Source organism: Passer domesticus, chromosome 1 (genome assembly GCF_036417665.1).
Source record: "Passer domesticus isolate bPasDom1 chromosome 1, bPasDom1.hap1, whole genome shotgun sequence".
Lineage (NCBI taxonomy): Eukaryota > Metazoa > Chordata > Aves > Passeriformes > Passeridae > Passer > Passer domesticus.
Window position 1 is genome coordinate 76663174 of NC_087474.1, and position 18967 is coordinate 76682140.

General features: G+C 37.2%; 1 protein-coding gene across 4 annotated transcripts in view; it reads right to left on the reverse strand.

Moving 5' to 3' along the window:
• The window catches only part of CDYL (chromodomain Y like), a 103606-nt gene that overhangs the window by 8689 nt on the left and 75950 nt on the right, over window positions 1–18967 (reverse strand). For 3 of the 4 annotated variants that reach the window (XM_064425824.1, XM_064425815.1, XM_064425832.1), the window contains 2 exons: window positions 1427–1683; window positions 651–823 (listed from right to left, as the gene is read on the reverse strand). In XM_064425824.1, the coding sequence (XP_064281894.1) occupies window positions 651–823; window positions 1427–1683 (430 nt within the window). Of the gene's footprint in view, window positions 1–650; window positions 824–1426; window positions 1684–12785; window positions 12831–18967 lie in introns of all 4 variants that reach the window. The other variant, XM_064425805.1, reaches the window with a different exon arrangement.

Consider the following 18967-nt stretch of genomic DNA (forward strand, 5'->3'; position numbering starts at 1 on the left):
CTTTACCAGTCCATGGCCTTTTTTGAGAAACATGACCATTGATAACAACAACAGAAGAAGGGCTCTGAAAGAATACAGATACTCTAGAAGAATGCAAGAGACCAGGCTCTCAAAACCAGTGCTCAAATGTACTTCTTTGTATTGTCAAAATGTGTGTCCAAGATCCATACTTTTTTTCCATATATTTTCTTCTCCTTGGTAATAGTTCAGATCAATTTGTTTAAATGTTAGGTTAGGTACTTGGCATTGGGATGATCACCAGTATTAATCTACTCCTCTAAAATACCCATCATTCTACTTCTCTGAATGTACTTATATCAATTTACTCATTCAATACATGTCTTGAATTTTTGGTGTATTAAATTTGTTTTCTGGAAACCCTATGGCTATTGAAATATTTTAATACTGGTTTTAACTGGAGGAGTATTACAATACTCCCAGTTTTCACAGTTAAAATTTAAAATGAAAAATGCATGAAATGACAACCCAAATAGAAAAGGACAGGAAGCATGAAGAAGTGCTGCACGCTATAATGTACCAGGTGAATGTCTGAGATCTTTTTGAATAAGAGGCTTTTGAAATAAAGATAGAACAAGCCAGGCCATATGATGAACAATATCCATCAAATGACTGAAGATAGCCATACATACCTAATAGCTTCTGCCATCTTAGTGCTTTCCTTTTTTCTATCATCCGTTAAACGTCGTATAAAATAAATAAAATCAAGACCACAGCAGAAAATGCTACCAACTGCACTGAACAGCACCAGTTTACTGTCATCTGCAGCTGCTGTGTTCAGTGCACTTTGGACTTCCTTCATTACCTGGAAAATAAAAATTTCATAAGAATCATTTTAATCCATCATTGCAAAGTAGCATGTTGTTCTCTTCCCTTCCTCCCCCTAAGACACCCTTCAACATCTTTAATTTTTCCTTAGGATCCACTCAAGCATCTTATTACAAAAGTTAACTTTCTTCATTATCCAAAAAAAGTGTAGTTAATGTATTAGAAACTTTGCATTTCAAAAATGTAATTAGACAAAGATAATTAAATCATTAAGGAAAGATCTATTAGGTGTTATCTGTAACTAAAACACTCATTCAGCATTTCTGTAATTTGGACAGCAGATGGCATATGCAACCAGTACAGAAAAAAAAAGAACCTTAATTGAGGCTAAAGCTTTTTTCAAGGTGCACTTTGTAAATCACTGCACAGCTCATAAAAGACAGTACACATCAACATGGTCAGGTAACAAAGTTTTTAAATGGAAGTGAGTTACACACAGAATCAACTGTACATATAACATCTTGCAAGTAAGAACCTGTATCATGTTTTGTGTACATTTGTGCCTGAATAACAAGCAGAAACAAGGCAAGGACTTCAAATTCCCTTCCCCTCCCCTCCCAAAAATCAGAATTGTTCTGACCTCTGGATTTAATGAATTATTTTCAGATGATTTTGTTGATAGCAAAATGTGTGTGAATCCATCTTGTTTCCTGACAACAATGTCTCTGTACCGGTACGCGCTCTCCGTTTGTCTCACGCTGAAACGTAGCCTTTTATCAAAGGGTTGGTCTCTCCTGTCATCAATAAACCTTCGTTTGCTGGCTGTCACTCCTGTTACAGACGTCTGGATGTTGGTTGTACCATTGGCTGCTAATGCTTCCATAAAGGTGGGTGTACCTGGAAAGAGTTTAAACAAGTACAATTACATTTGAGTAGCTCACCCACCTCAAAATCCCTATTAGCATGAAAACACACAACTCATATTAAGAACACACAGTAAACATGAAACTCAGTCTCCTGGAAGTGATTGAAAGAGACACTGTGCACAGAGCAAAACTGAAATGACGAAAGGATTCAAGAAATTAATTTGGCTGTTTTAGGAACATACAATTAGAAAAAGGCAAACAGACCAATTGTCATGCAATTAGAAGGGAAGAAATGTGTATTTAACATTATTTTTAGAAGGGAAGAAATGCGTATTTAACATTCCTAATACCAATGCACGTCAGGAGGTTACTGGTCTGCTTTCTCCCTTTCCAACATTCTATAGTCATTTAACAGCATCAACATTGCTAAGAGAAAGCAAAAGCCTTTTGTTTCAATCAGAAATCATAAAGAAGACAGAATAAAACAAAGAATGTGATTGACAAGATCATAAAAAGCATAGTAGTTTTTAAAGAAAAACAGAAATTAAGAAATGCAGACTATACTTTGAGAGGAGCACAAAGCCCATGAAATGATGGATATTCTAATGGATTCATATACAACAAGATCTTCCTCATGTTAAACATTTTTTGCTGTTGGAATTGGCAAATAGACAATTAAGTTTTGCTGGTCTTGTTTCCAATCCCTTACACAGAGGGAGTTTGAAGGCATGCAAGTAAACAGGCCATTCCTCGTGTCACAGAAGGAACAGGTTTTTCTGCAGTGCCCATCAGAAACATCACACCAAATAATTACCATTTGTTAAAGAAAATGAGAGAACATACTGGATCTAGAATGATTCTGTATGTTTAGGTCTCCATGCAAAAACCCCCCAAATTTTTCATACTGAAGTAATGGAGTGTGCATAGGACAGGGGGGTTAAAAATACTGGGAAAGTGTGTTAGAGTTCAAGACAGTAAAGTTTTGAAAGACTTTTCCTGAGAATTGAGCTCTGAGACTAAAATCTTCTGGAAAGCCACTGCCCTTCTCTCACTAACAGGTACTTCACAACATAATGCATGTCTTAAGAAGTAGAGTTAGACCACATACACGTAAATTATTAATTAAATGTTATTGTAATTTGTCATCTTTCTGAATAAATCATATTTTAAAATGAAATTATTTCAAATGTTGTTTTTCAAAGTTTTTTTTTTTTTAATTTCAAGTTTTGTTTGTTTACAACAAACTTCAAACACTTGTGGGTCCAATGAAGACATTAAAGAGGCTCACTTAAGTAACTGGAATGTCCAACATCTCGATATTTCCACTGTATTCAAGTGCTGCTTACCTTGATTCATATGAAGTATGAGAGAGATAATAAGAAAAGAGACTAAATTTAATTAAAATTTAGAATATTATACATTTTTCTACTTATATTGCAGAAATTGTCAATGGATATAAATAAAGTTTGTATATCAAATATTTTAAAATAAATATTTTATTATAAATACTTTATGATTAATTAGGCAAGTTGTCTGTTTAAGTATTTATACAATAACAAGATTTTGTTATTATATTTATTTTTTAAGGTCTTTCTTGTTGTATTAGTGATTTAATCCTCTTACTACCTCACTTTTTGTGAAGAAGTTAAAGGCAATTCAGAATTTTTTAGTTGTTTAAAGTGAAGAGTAAGAGATTGGATTCAGTTTGAGATCAGTTTCAGAGACAGAAATGAACAAAATGAAATATTAGTATTTGTATTGACACAAAATTTTCACATTTATTCCCAAATTTTCCATGGCTTATAAAATTCCTTTCGATTTCATTTCAGCAGAATAAATAAAAATTTGGTGTATACTAAATATGAATTTGATGAGGAAGACTTTCAACTTTTTTTGAAACCATATTATGGCAATTACATTCCTTTAAAAGAAATCTCTTGAAAAGGAATTTGCAAGAAGACCAATGTTGCCCCATATTTCATTAGGAACTAAAGATTAAATGGTATCACTGGCTTGCTTTTCCATAGGAAACGTAAATTGAAACAACTGAAATCACTTCTGATTTTTAAACCCCGACCAAAGTTTTTTAAGTCTTTTGTCCTAGCCATAGTGAAAATCACGGAGAATTGGGAGAGCAGGACAGACTAGACTAAGCCAAAACAAGGAGTCAGTAAACTTGTGCAAGACCTCTGAGCCTGTATTTTTCCACTACTCAATTCTTCCAAAGACATACTCAAACACCAGAAAATTACTTTTGAGATGCAAGAGACAATGATTATATACTTTGAGAGACAAAACTTCTGGCAAGAAAGATCAAGATGTAAACACCACAGGGCAATTTTCATGCTTATTGAACTGGCAAGAGACCTCCTGATTTTTTATATAAACCCTGTCTACACTTATCAATAGTTAGGAGTTTCAAACCACAAGCAAGGGACAGCTGCAATTCTGGAAGAGGAAGAAGTCTCCTCTTTCCAATCATGTAAACACACTTCCAGGATACTTGGACTGGAATAAAAAAATCTTGTCAGCTTTAGAAACAGTAATTCTGCACATGGAGACTCAGCCAGCCAGTACAGATCAGAATATAGCACAGAAAAGTTTAAAACACGTTTGTTAATGTTTGTCATTAATGATGGAAGTTTGGGACCCTGTATACCTGACAGCACAGGGGGCTCTTTCTCCTGCCATTTGGTCCTTGGAAGCAAAGGGACAACTCAGAGACATAAGGCAGTGTTTCACTTTGTCAGTACACAGGCAAAAGTTGTTTTGCTGCTCAGTCCTGAACACACGGTACAGCAAATGGGGATGAAAATAAAAGTTCAATTGAGAGTTAACTTTTCTGCCAGAGATTTCCTCACATGAGAACTTTACATAAGGTTACTTATCTTCAGGATAATTACAGCCGTATTTTATTATTTTAAAACAGAGTTTTGTAACAAACCAAAAGCAGTTCTGTATTTTAAGACATGAATGGAGATAGCATAACAAAGACAAAACACCACAGCCATCTCCTTTCAAAGTGAGCTTCCAAAAATAAGTAAGGACTTGGAATAAAAGGCAGTTTACCCTGGATATTGTCAACTAATGAAGAACTGTTTGTTAAAGGTGTAAACAGATAGCTTATAGTTATATAAAAACCTTTCCACCTGCAAATTATTAACAATGTGATGTCAGAGCTGAAGACAGTAGTACTACTGGACAAAGCCAACGCTTCACTATAGAGATGTAAAAGGAAGTTAAAACGACTACTTTGTTCTGCAGCTGTTGACCAAAAGCTGGTAGCAGTCAGCAATTTCATGCAACTGCCCTTGGAGGGGAAAAAAAACCTAAAGCTAAGAGCAACAGATAAGACAGGAACTGGTCTTATCCAAAGGAAGATAGACACAAAATACCAGTTTTGGGAAAGGGGCAGAACAAAGGTGTTTTTGTTAAAAATACAAGTTACGCTCACTTCACAACAATCCAAAATTAAAATCCCAAGCACCTCTCTAAGATATTCATGCCTCACTGCTATAGAGAAGTTCAGTTTAGCTTACATATCAAACCTTGAATACAAATACTCCCCCCTCCCTGCAACAATACTTTCGGGATACGTACAAAGAGATGGTCTAAAACCAGCCAAGCTACTGTTGCACACTTTTTGGGTACATATGTGTTGGTGCTCTTAATTCAAGTTTGACTGACAGAGTATGCTGTCTCTGTAAGTTTAGCAGAGATGCCTAAGGAACAAGCACAAAAACATGAGAGGTGTGAACAATACTGTCTGAGTATTTTCTTTAACTCCAGCTACCAGAAACTTGGCAATTACAAAAATTTGCATGCCCAGAACCATAGGCTGCACCAAACCCCATGTAATTAAATTCCTCTTCTCCGTGGGATTGTTCAATTTACTTCTGAAACCACTACAGATCTGTCTTCCAAAGTATCTCTTGGCAGCAAGTTCTGGAACATACATGTTAAATTTCTTGATTCCTTTCATCAGAGCCCTTCTCCAGATTGACTAGCCCCAGTCTTATTTCCCCTTTCTTCTTCCAGAAGCCAGTCCAAGCCTGCCATTCTTCTCCATGCTTCTTCCTCTTCTACTAACTCTTGGAACAGGGCCAAAAATGGGACACAATATTCAATATGGGTTTTGTTGTTTTTTTTTATTTTAAACAGATGCTTGCAGAAAACTATCCAAAACAAACCCAATGCTCTTTCCCTGAGCAGCAACACATAGCCAGGAACCAGTCACTGTTTTATGTTTTGCTATAGGCACAGTTTGGTATGTAAGCCTGTTTTGTCCCCTCCTCAATGCCTGGCATTCATCTGCACTGAAAGTCAGCTCTCATTTTACTCATGAAATCACTCAGTATTTTCAGAGAAGCCTGATGTGTTCACAAGGAGCTTTTGGACTCCCATGTCTTTCCTGTACCCTCCTGGCACCACTTATGTCCTTTCCTACACTAAGTGATGAAGGGGTTAATGAGAAGCATCCCACTTGAATAAGCAAATGAACAAACACCACCAGCAGGAATGTCTTAAAGTGTTAAGTGCAGAAATAAAACTGCAACTGTAACTGATTACAACTCAACTACCAGACAGGGAACAATATGATCTGGAAAACTGATTGGTAAAAACAACTTGAATTTTCAGTGAAGAAAAGAAATTAAAATCCGGTGCTACAAATAAGTTACATTTTTTCCTTAAGTCTTTTCTGTACTTCTACTTCTTCATTGTACCCTGAATATATAATCCACAAGAGTTCAAAATTAGTTGTCCAGTGCAGGTTGCCTCACATTTACTTTTCTGCCTACAGAGGTGTTTTGTTACACGTTCATATGTATTAGCAATCTCTAACTGTAAACACTGTTAAGCTTTTCCAGTCTTAACTCTGCACTACATCAAATATTTCACAGGAGACAGGAATTCCAGACAGTGATACCACAATGCAAACATAATACAGAAGAGTTTCCAGTATTTTTTTCCACTTCTTCTTCAGTGATTACACAGAGAACATCTTAGAATTGTAGTGTATTAGCACAGACTAGAGAAACTGAAAATGAGGGTTCTAAACCTCCTATGTACGTGCTTATTTTTTGTCTGAGTATGCATATTAATAGCACTTACATTTTTTAATTAAACAAAAGTTCCACTTACTTTGAAACGTCACAATAAATATTTACAAGAAAAAGAACTCTCAATTTATTTCACCTAAAAAACTGATTTGCTCTATGTTTCTGAAAAGTGTTCAAAATGTGCTGATCACTTATGTCAGAAAGATGCTAGTTAATTCCTTCCAGAATATGGTGTTCCATTGACACAGAGCACAAATCAACAGTGCAACCAGCAATAAGTTGTGCATACTCCAGCATCAGAACAAGCATCCCCAAAGATGCCTTGGAGGAGAGGGGGTGGGAAAAGGACAATATTCCTTCAATACCCTCCTGAAAACCCTTATTGTGGGGAGGGAGTGTTTGTGCCCTGTAACACTATCCTTGCTAAATGAAGTTAACCACTTCTGATTCTCTTTCAAGGGAACAGTTAGACACCATCAGATGTTCTTCTGTTGTTTTTGCAAATGTGCCACATTTCAACACAAGGACTACAGGTTTCAAGAACAGATTAACTGGCAAATTATGATAGAACTTGGTGGAACATCAGCAACAGGAAACTACAACTCAGCAGCAAGAAGTCATGCAATGGCTGGCAGGCTTGATAGTCAATGTCTACCTTCAACTCCTAAGCAGTCCTTTTCTTGTGCTGCTTTATTACAACTCTTTTCCATATATTTTGCATAGGTGATCATAAATGTAACTTGGAAACATTGCTCCTATTACACCTACATTTCTTACAGGACACTGCTGTTATGGACAAAATTAATATGGTAAGAGAAGAAGACACATTTGTCCCAGTAATATTTCTCTACTCAACTTCTGAAGTTTTTCTATCTTACATTAGCTTTTAATCTTGGCTGCCATGTCACATTCAGACTAATATTGTCTCCAGCAGCCTTTTCCCCCATTGTGTAGATATTTTTCTCTGTTTCTTAGATTACTCAGAGCATCAAATGCTATTTTAGTATTGTATGGAATAGGGTAGCATTACTGGTTGTATTGGACTTTTGTAGGTTATAGGCTATTAATTATTTTTGCTTTTGAATGTCTTTCCTTTTCAGAACATAAGCATCCATGTGAAGATAAACTCATAATGCCAACCAAAACTGCAACTAATCAGAACATAAAATTCTATTACTGAAAGTGAGCAACCAATACAAGAGAAAATGGCATTTCTTCACCCTTGAGTTAAATAGGTTTACATTAGCCTGACTGATTTATATTGTGTAAGTGGAAATAAATAAAAAACCCCCAAAACATATGTTAAAAGATGGGAATAACAAAACACTAGACCTAAGATTTGCTAAGACCATGCTCACAAAAGCAACAAGGATAACATTAATAATAGATAAATTGGCAACATATCTTTTAAGGAGTATGCTTAAGTTTTACTGTCTTTGAAGAGAAACTGTGCATCTTTATGCATAATGCATTAAGTAAACTTTCCACGCTCACAGTGAAAGAAAATGTATTGTTCCTAACAACTCCAGAATGTTTTCCAAATACATCTCCATTCTTATTATTTCACCAAAAATAGAGAAACAAACACTCCTCAGGTAGCAAAATTTTCTTCTCCTTTATCATGGACCAAAATAAATTAGAACTGTTTTCTATTCCCCTTCCACTGCACTTTTAGCCTGTTTTTGGAGTGATTTGTCTTCCACTGAATCTATAGTCAAGATGCTACTGACAAGTAGAAAACAGTACACGACTGTTCTCACTATTTTAGATGGCTGAAAGGAAAAAATATACATAAAAATTCCTAAGTGCCTTCAGTATTAGTCCAGTCAAGAAACCCCAGCCATATTTCACAGTAGCATGCACTAAAGTATTTGATGTGGGAAGCAAAGAGTTAGTTTCATTTCTTTTTTTCATGAGTAAGTCAAATCAGAAAAGCCTTTCCCAGGTTACAGACTGCTTTTTGAGATATTTTAATACTGGGAACATTTCATAAGGGAAAACTCTTCTATCTTGATATTTTTGGAGCTGCAGGTTATGATACCACAGTATTCATTCAAAATGCTCTAAAATTTGAGAGTTAAGCAAGGACATCTCTCGGGGCTCATCTAGAGAGGGAAGCTATTGCAAAATAGGCTAAGGTTTAAACTTGAAGTATACCCAGCTATTTCACACTAACTCCTGAGGTGAAGATATTCTATATTAAGAGCACTTCACTGCAATTTAATCCAATCCCCTGAGTGATGTGAAAAATGGCTCTCTTTTTGTAGGATATCAGGATATCAATGTAAGGCTTGTCTAAAACAGATAGTGTCAAAAGACTTCCCAGTAGTTTCACCTATAGACACAAACATACATGCCATAGTACACATTATATAATGCTTGTAAGGACATTAAAACATTCTAAAATACCTTAGTTAGATAATGAATTAAATTTAAATAGATGGCTATAATACTATACTGGCAGAACACTTACATTTACGTTCCTTTTGAAAACAAATGTGAATACTAATTGACAGTTTCATTCTTATCACATAGACAAGGCTTTCAATACCAGACTTTGCAAGATCTCCACTCACAACTGCTCCGAAAACCATTTGGCATTTCAATGCAGAAAAGTGGACAGGGAAGGCTCAGGACCTCAACAGGACAAAGACACTGACATGCATGTGTTAAACTTTCCAGGGAACCCTGAGATCAGAGTGCTAGAGTGAGCATCCCTGCTGGAAAAAGGCACCTCTATTTTTATGTATCTACCTCAAAAAGATAATGTCTTTACAGCCACTATCTGATGTCAGCTATTCATAGAAGCTGTCTCGACCTCCTGTGGGATATTCAACAAGAGGTTCATTAAGGGGTGGCAAATGAACCTGAAGCAATCTTCCAGTACACCAAGCTGTGTGCCCTAACACCACCAGCTACACTTTATGCTTGAGATACATAATGCAATACATAATGTATACACAGACAAACTGTTCTGCAGCAGCACCTTCTTATCAGAAATTACTGATCTTGGAAGAAATAACTGGCTGGGGTGGGAAGAGGAAGGGTAAAAGAGGAGTCTCTGACTTTTCTAAGGGGTTCGCAAAACCCTCAAGTGAAAAACTAAACATTGCAGTGTTTAGTCCTGATCTTTGCACTTATACAGGAGAGATGCCAGCTCCTTGACCACTTCTGCTGCCTGAAGGGGTGTGAAGCAAAAATCAAGAGCTGGGCATTGGCACCAGTGGGAGAAAACAGGATGAAAAGAAGATTACAGGTCTTAGGAAAGTATAAACACAGGGACCTCTGAGCAATGGGAGATGAAAAGTATCTTTGGGTATCCCATGCAACAGGTGCTGAATAGTCAGATGCTCTGAAAAATTTAATTCAGAACAGTATCACATTCACCTTTCCCGATCTGCCCTTTTATACTGTTGCAGAGGATACCATCTACTGGCAACAGTACCTAGGATCAGCACATGTATGAGGACCCACCTCAACTGGAGAACTTGTGAAGCATATCCAGTAGTACCCTAATAATAACAATCATCATCATCAAAAGAATACTCTGCCAAAACAATAAAATTTAAAAAAAAAACACTCAGAGAAGTCCTTAAGTCAACAGTAGAAGAGTACCAAGAGTAAGACTCAGATCAGATGATTTGCATGAAGAAAAATATGACATCCTCCCTCAATTAGGCTTTTTTCTGTATCACTGCAGGAAATTGCTAGAAAGCGCAGGAGGCATTTGCCTTCACAGCGTTTTGCCTTGACCACAGCACAAGTGGTGTAGCTGTCCACACCAGGCATTTGCAGAGACAGCAAAGATCTTGAACATGGCGCACAGCACAAGAAGGACACAGATCTGCTCTAGAGGCAAATCTAGAGGTACTGGAACAGGCTGCCCAGAGAAATTGTGGAAGCTCTGCCCCTGGAAGTGTTCAAGGCCAGGCTGGATGGGGCTTTGAACAATGTGGTCTAATGGAATGTGTCCCTGTCCCTGGCAGAGGGGCGGGAACTGGATGATCTCTAAGGTCCCTTCCACCCCAAACCATTCTACGGTGATGGCCACAAGTCTTGGGAAAATGCTCATCATAAGAAAAAGTCTTCATCACATTTTGCAACAAAAGTGGTAAATAAATAAATAAATAACCCTTCCTACCCACCAACTGCCCATGATACATCACAGGGAAATAACCACAGCTGCAAGCAGTGAGTAGAGAAGGCATCTCAGCCAGCAGCTGGAAGGGCTGGAGGCAGTGAGCTGCCCTTACACAGCAGGATGGATCACATGCATGGGTTCTATTTGGGTGCATGCTTTTCATATTGCTGAGGAAAGCAATAGGCGTCTGTGGAAGACCTTAGGCTTTCTACTGCATTGACTGTTGTCATATTCATGAACAAATTATCAAAGGAAAAATCTCACAAAAAACAAACCTGAACTGATAAGTCCATAAACCACCAATTAAGTAGTTAACACAGGCTGCCATACATAGAAAACGATTCAGAGCTGCCAAAGTGGTTTCCCTCAGGCTACAAAGCAAGGAATATAGAAGCCAGGATTATTAGTTACAGGTGGTCCCTATCCCCAAAAGCTATTTTTTCCTGTAAGAATCTGCTTTTATGAAGTACTGGATTTTTTTTTCTTTACAGAAATTACGAGTATCTAGATTAAAATACAAGTACCAACAAAGATACTACTGCTACACAGAATAGACAGCTAAAGAAGCAACAGAACTAGCATGGTGATATTTAAGTGGGACATATTTCAGCAGCACCAACGTATAAATATGAAACTACAGACTCTGAATTATTACAAAGACTAATACTAGGAGGTCAACACTTTGAAGGGGAAGAAGAAAAAAACAAAATCAAGAAATTAGGAAGTTACATCTGAGAAAGAGAAAACAATCAACCAACAGAAAAACATGTGGTTTAAAGCAAATTCCCAAACAAGTTTCATAAAAGACAAACTAGTTAAGGTCTGTCTCAGAGAGCAGGACACAGCACCTACCATCAACCCGACCAAAAACAAAGGAGATTTAGTTAAGTACCACATAATGGCTGCTGCTACACAAAAACCAAGAACAAAGTGTATCGTGTCTGATACTTTAAATCAGTGTCCAGTGAGAGAGAATATTATAGTTTGTGTAGCTGGCAATAGGAAAGTAAGGTTTATTCGACTATTTAGTGATGTGGGCAAGAGCACATCTTTCCATGGGACTCATTCTGATGTGTTCACAGTTCAAGAGCAAATTCATAGATTTTTGAATATATCATCACTGCAAATTCATGGAAGGACTTAGATCCACAACCTGTTAATTTGAAAAATCAGGGAAAAGGAAAAAAATGAATCTCCATTTGAAGTTTGGGCTTGCAGGTTGTTGCAACTCCCACTGCTGCAATTCCAAAGTCCAGTACTAAAGCCTCATGTTCAGCAGGAAGTTCATAAAGCTGTGCTCAGACTTGTATTTACTAAGAGGAGGTTCATGGGTGACAGGGTCTGAACATTTTTAGGTACAGTAGATGCTTACAATGCTAAATATTGCCTTAGGAAAAATCTATTAAGAACACACAGAGGAACCAAAAATATCAAGGGGATTCACTACACAAAAGACAGAAGAATTCTATTGAGTAAAGCAAAGATCATGTACACAAAAATAATGGGACTAGTACATAAGCAGCAACAATTGTGAGCTCAATTTCAACTTGGAAACCATTTAAACATGTCATAGATAAGACAGAATGATAGATGAATTACATGACTGGTTGTTTCCTGAAACCTGCCAAGGACCCACCTGTTCATGTCAGATTCCAACCACTAAACAAACAGAATGGAACTGAAATTTAATTTCTACTAAGATGAATGCTGTGCAATTTTAGATAGCTGTGTTATGTAAAAAGATATTGCATTAAATACTTTTCAGACAAATAACAAGATATCCCAGACATAACGAGAGGGTGTAAAAATGAAACTGAACTTATGTGGTAATTGAATTATTTTCTTCAGGAGTGAGATGTAGCTTCAATTAACGCCACATGGTTACACAGGTCAATAGAAACTGAGGGGAAAAAGAGAATATGCTATACTTACAAGAAAATAGGAAGTAAAGAACACTGGGAAGAATACAGGGAGATGCTAAAACAGATAAAGAACGGGTATTAGAAATGCAAAGTAAAACTCTGAAGTTCTCATAGTTACAGATGCTAAACACAAATTATTTTTCCAGTGATAAAGAAAAAAAGAGAGAGGAGAATGAGACCAAAATAAAAAGTGAAATGTAGTGTAAGCTACAAAGGCAATTAAAATACTAGTGGTGAAACCAGCATGCTATAGGAAATCAGAAAAGTATTTATAATGAGTATGAATATATTGTACATACAACAAATGACAGACTAGAAGGATTGACATAGCAAGACGGCTGACTGACAGTAAAAAAAGAGACAAATGTGATAGTTTATACAGGAAATGTATCATAAGTGAAATACCTCCAAGACTTGCTTGCTTAAAGACTAGCAAATTTGGACCTTTATTAACCTTGGTTAATAAAATTTGTAGTGATGTAGTTTCACATATATGTAGAAGAAACACTTTTAAAAAAAAGCAGCCTTAAACTGCTTTTTATTTCTGTTTATGAACAAGACAGCTCTCAAAGTCAAGTTTCAAAAGTGTCCTTCCATTTAAAACCTACTGGAGAGCCAAAGCAATACTCAGTAGAGCCATACTGGGTATGAAAAAAATGGAATCTTTTTATAAGAGGTCACTCCTTGCTTGGAATATATTTTACCAATATTTTGCATTTCACACTATTACAAATTATCAATCAGAAGTCTCTCTATAATATATACTTACACGTGAATGTCAAGATTTAAAAATAATAACCTCATGACAGCAGCAACCCTTTTTGCTCAGCATTGAAACTGTATACATGGAACTATTCTCAGTTCTTCCAAGTGGGAAATATGTTTAAAACTAAAAATTTTCTATCTAAAATTAATTTTGCTTCCTAAAAATCCTAAAATGGGACACTCAAAAGTGGAAATTTGTAGCAACAAATATTTCAGGGTTATTGTATAAGGATGTTCTGTGGATATTCTTTGTCACTGGCAGTTTGATATACAGAGTTACAAGAAACACTGCATCTCCATTTGATCTCAGAATATGCCTCCACATCACTAATGTGCTGCCCTAAGATTAACAGTTGACTGGAACAAAAGTTATTGCTTATAGTTTTCCATTTAGTTTTTATCTATACACCAACATATTTGTGTTTTGCAATCATAAACTCCTTGTCTTTTCTTAGTTACAATACCTGAAGAGTTTTCCACATCAGCTACCTCACAAAAGGTACCACACTATTAGATATTCTCCCCTGTAGCTCAGTTAAAATGCTCTCAAGCTTAAAGTATTTTTAAGCTGTTCTTTTGAATCATCACAATTAAGAAAAATGTTGCAGTGGGATCATCCTTAATTTTTAAACAAAATTATAAACTTACAGGAATTTCTAGAAGAATTAATGTGGGGTTTGTTTTTCAAAGAGGGATTACTCCCCTCCTGACCCTACGTCTCAGCCCACAAATCAGGTAAGAGACTACCAGCAAGAAGCAGCACAATCATATCCTTGCTCGTATCAGACCAACACTGCAAAAAGAGTAACCAAGTTCACTCCTGCTACAAGGAGGAAGTCTGCTGCATTTATGTCCTTGGGCTTGATTGCTCTTCCTGCAAACTGGCATTCTGTTTAGTTGGAAAATTCAGGAAGATCACTCCTTCCATAAGCCTCAGCATACTCCTGTGACCTGGGCAAGCAGCACATACCAAATAACTCTGAGGTACTTAAGTATCAATTTAGTTTATATAACATCAAAATTAAGATTTGTTTCCTTTCACTGCTCTGTTTCTGCCTCGTATAGCCTGCCACATCAGAAACAAGTCACTCATAGCAGGTATTTCTGCCTGACCCAGACACAAGGGTCAGCTGGGCTCCTTAATACCGTCCCTGCATCCACTGATGCATTTGCTGCACCATTCCAGAGTTTAACCAAACTCCAGTTTAAAATTATCACCTTACTTTTACCTCTGTTTTTCCCTTTCCCAGTCTCAAGTAAGATCAATGGAATCCTAAACCAAATTCACAAAAAACATTATATACAGTTCAACTATCTCCGAGTATTTGGGCAAAAGCATTAGTGTTTTCCTTCTCTCAGTTCATTATTTTGACGGCAGTATCAACTTCTGACTAAGTGTCAAGAAATGAGTAATAAACCGACATGAAGAAAGGAAGACATGCCAGAAGGGCTCAGAGGGTAAACCAGAAAGACAATAAAAACTGACAAAAATAATATTACAGCAGAAAGAAGCCAAACATTTTTCTGGGGTTTTCATTGGGTTAACTTTCATCCTGATCAATTCCCATGTGTAGCCATCTACCAGGAACTCACCTGGAAGAGGTAGGGGAAAAGAGGACAGGATAACAGAGTAAAGTAAAAAGCACCACATCTAAAGATAACATCAACACATTCTTCTCCAGTTTAATAACTAGCAAATAGCATTTTAAAACCCACTTCCTGCTGTGAATCTATCTTCTAATATTTCAGTTCCATGGCTACAAAACACACTGTGATTAGGAACTACTTTTGCAAACACAACACAACTTGTACTTTAGACCACACTCGTGGACTAGTTTATTTTCACTGTAGAAAACTACCTGTGATGTAAACTCCTCAAACTCTCCCAAAACAATAATGAGAAAAACCATTGCAGGCATCTGCAAGAGAAATACAGTCCATTTTATTGCTGCCATCAATTTGTAGTTTATCAATGCTTAGCTAGAGGAAAAAAAGGAATGAGAAAAGTTGTCCCGGGAAAGAACCTGCAAACAGGATGTCCTGCTGAGACACGAGGAACAGCGGGAGGTGGGAGGTAAAGCCACACATCTGCTGAGGCTGCCACAGTCTGCAGGGGATGAAGCATGAGCAGGGACAGTCAGAGAAGTGTGATTATTCATCATCTCCTCTTCACAAACAAACAGGGACTTCCATGCCTGCTAGGTCCAGGCAGCAAGAGTTTTGACTACAATACATGCTAGAGTAGACTACAGGGGAGAGGAAAAAGGACTGAAGTTCAAGCTGAGGCTTCACAAATCTGTCTAGCAAATGCTCCAGTAAGCCCCCAGAAAACCTTGTTAGAGAGCACCGTGACATCTCTGAGAATTATATTAGTGCAATACGTACTCAAAAAGCCGATTTGGGATTATTTAGTTGCCAACTTTGTCAGTCTTCTGAAGGACATAGAAAATAGTGCAAAGGATACAGACTCTAAAGCTGACAGGAAAGGTTTTATTCCTCAACTAATGGCTATTGTACATAGTAGATTTCACTGCAAAACACATCCCTTTCCCATGCCATCACACTGCCCATGCAGATGTGGTACTTAGGGACATGGCTAAATGGTGGACTTGGCCATGCTGGGTTAAGATGAACTTAAGGCCTTTTCCAACCTAAATGATTCTAAGATTACCAGCCCATCAAACAATTTTGTTTCCAGAGAGAGCCTCACACTGTTCCACCTTGGGTGGTTCTCTCACAAATACTTCTCCCCAAGAGAAGTCTTTCGCTGTGCATACTAGCCAGGAAGAAAAGCCTTTCCTTCCCTTTTAGGATAGAAGGTTTAAAGTTCAAAATTTCCCCTTCTTTTTCATCTAGCTTATATATATTCTTTGTAAAATATGAAAACCCAGTATGATGACCATGAAGTAGGAATTAGTCAAATGCAGAAGTGGGCAAATACTGGATTTTGGCTCAGAGGGTAAACCAGAAAGACAACAAACCTAAACAGGTGATTCTTTTGTTTTGAGATTTACTTCTTTTATGTATCAGTTTTCAAACTGTTCTGAAGTAAAAATACTGCTTCAAAACAAGATCAGATGTGTATTTAATAAACTGCAGTAATTTGTAAATAGGATTCTATGGTTGCCTGTTCAAACTTCTCCTGAAATTTCTATTGTTAAAAGGAATGTTACCTGTATCCATTCAGGAATAATATCATTTTAGCATTTACTACTGGAGTTAGTGTAGTAGTTTTCATTCTTTTGGTGTATGAACATGAATCCATAGTCTTCATATTACTTGTAGCAAAAAAAACCCCCAAAAAACAACAAAAAACCAAAAAAAAAAAACAAACCCCAGTAAAATTTTCAAACACTAATACAGCAGTTGAGGAAGATTAAAATTGAAGCAGAAGGAACCCAGCACTATATGCTACATTTAAAACTGATCGTAACTTTAGTCCCGCATATGCTTTGCTAAAAGACAGAAATTATTTAATTGGAAATATATTTTCTTTACGTGGTAAAGGGAAATCAGCGGCTTGAATTCAGGCCTGTGCTGTTTCCAGATCACCCTTTGAAAAGGTGTGTCAGTGATTTTGCTCTGCTTTGTTAACTTAAAAAACTACATGTCAGTGGTCACAAAGTAACTGGAAACAACAACTTATAACAATTATTTTCCTTCAAAAAACACCCCCTCTACTGGTAGGATTCCACTAAAAAGCCAAAGCATTCATCCCACACAGGCTCTCTAGTGAGCTAGCACTAGAGAGTGACTGCACTGTACAGTCACACTACACAACCAAGCAAATAACCAGGACTCATAAGCAAAGAAAGCAAAGTACAGTCCATTTAAAATAATGTATATCCACTGCTGTGTCTTGTAATATCACTTTACTATATGCCCAAGAGGCGCCTTATAATGTCCTGATACAATAAAACACTTAAACAAGTAAACTCAAGTCAAACACCGAAAATAAAAATTCCCCCATTTTGTAGTTCTCACAGACAAAAAACCATTCAACAAGAACCCAAGCACCTCCAGAGACATGCACATTATTTTTAATGAAAAATTTGCCAATAATACTCTTTTCCACTACATCCTTAACAAGCTAGAGTTATCAACACTTCTGATGTCTCCCAAGGGCATCTACAAAACCAGATGGCATTCCGACTCCATCACATTGCCTAAACCACCTTCTGTTCCACCAGATGACCCTCAGAGAAAATGCATCTCCATTTTGCAGTTCCTTGCTTTTATTCCTGCACACTGACACAAGAGTTAGTAGCTGGCACATTCTGTAGCCCTGAGCTACAGGTGTTTCTCAGTGACCCTGATGGATTCCTCTGCATGTGAAAACAGTTTGATTGAATCAACAACGGCATCTGCAGAGCAGTCTGCGGGGAAGGAGGATGGATTAGATGACAAAGGTCTTTTCCAACCCTATTTCCTAGTATTCTGTGATGCATATGTGACCACACTGTGTAACACTTCTGCCTTTCCTTCCCTGATATCTAAAGGCAGTTGCCTTTCAACAGTCTGGAATACAAAGACAAGGTACCTGGATCCATGGTGTCAGGTGCAGATTAGCACACTGTGGACAGTGACAACTGGATTCTCAGTTAACTGCTGCTTTCAGTCATGATGCACAGTTCTGCCTGTGTCCCTGAATCAACCCTGGAGGGAAAGAATCCTCTTCTGTGGAGAGGCCTGAACACTTATCTGGGAAGCCACAACCACAGCTCTAACATATGTATCTGTACCTCTGCCATAAAGCTTAGGGTCTTTCTGAAAATGTTCCTATGGCTTACAGTCTCCACTCTGAAATAAGTTCTGCAATCATTTCAGTGCTGTAAAAATTACTCTTGGTTTACACATTATTTGAAAAATACTTCCAAATCAGAAGACTGGATCTATGACTGGGTACAAGAAATGATAGCCTTCTAACAGTTTCAAAATAATGATGAGAAAGATAGCCTGGGGTAAGAGGAAACTTCCAGATGATCAGATTAAATATGACAATTCCATTTTTCTTCAAGGGTAAGGAACAAGAACAGCCATTCATCAAGGGAAACTGCTAATCTCCTTAGTTTCAGCACAACCAAAATAGTGTCTAAATTAAATATGGGTGATGTTATTGGATAAACTTTGTGCAATACCTTTTGGACTGCCCAAGGGAGTTTATGGCTAACTCTAGGAATCATTCTCTGAGATGACCTTCTGCAATGCTTGGTGTTAAACTAGAATTTGGCAAGGTTACAGATAGGAAAGTAAAGCCAGTCTGATTCCCCTAATATATTGGCATTTAAGTGTGGACCATGATAAAATCACTTTCCCCCTGACACTTGGGGAGCCCATACTATCTAACAAAACAATAGCAAGAGTAGACATATATTAGTTCAAGAGTGCCATGCTTCCCTGGCTTACTGCATTTATCAAGGTGGGATG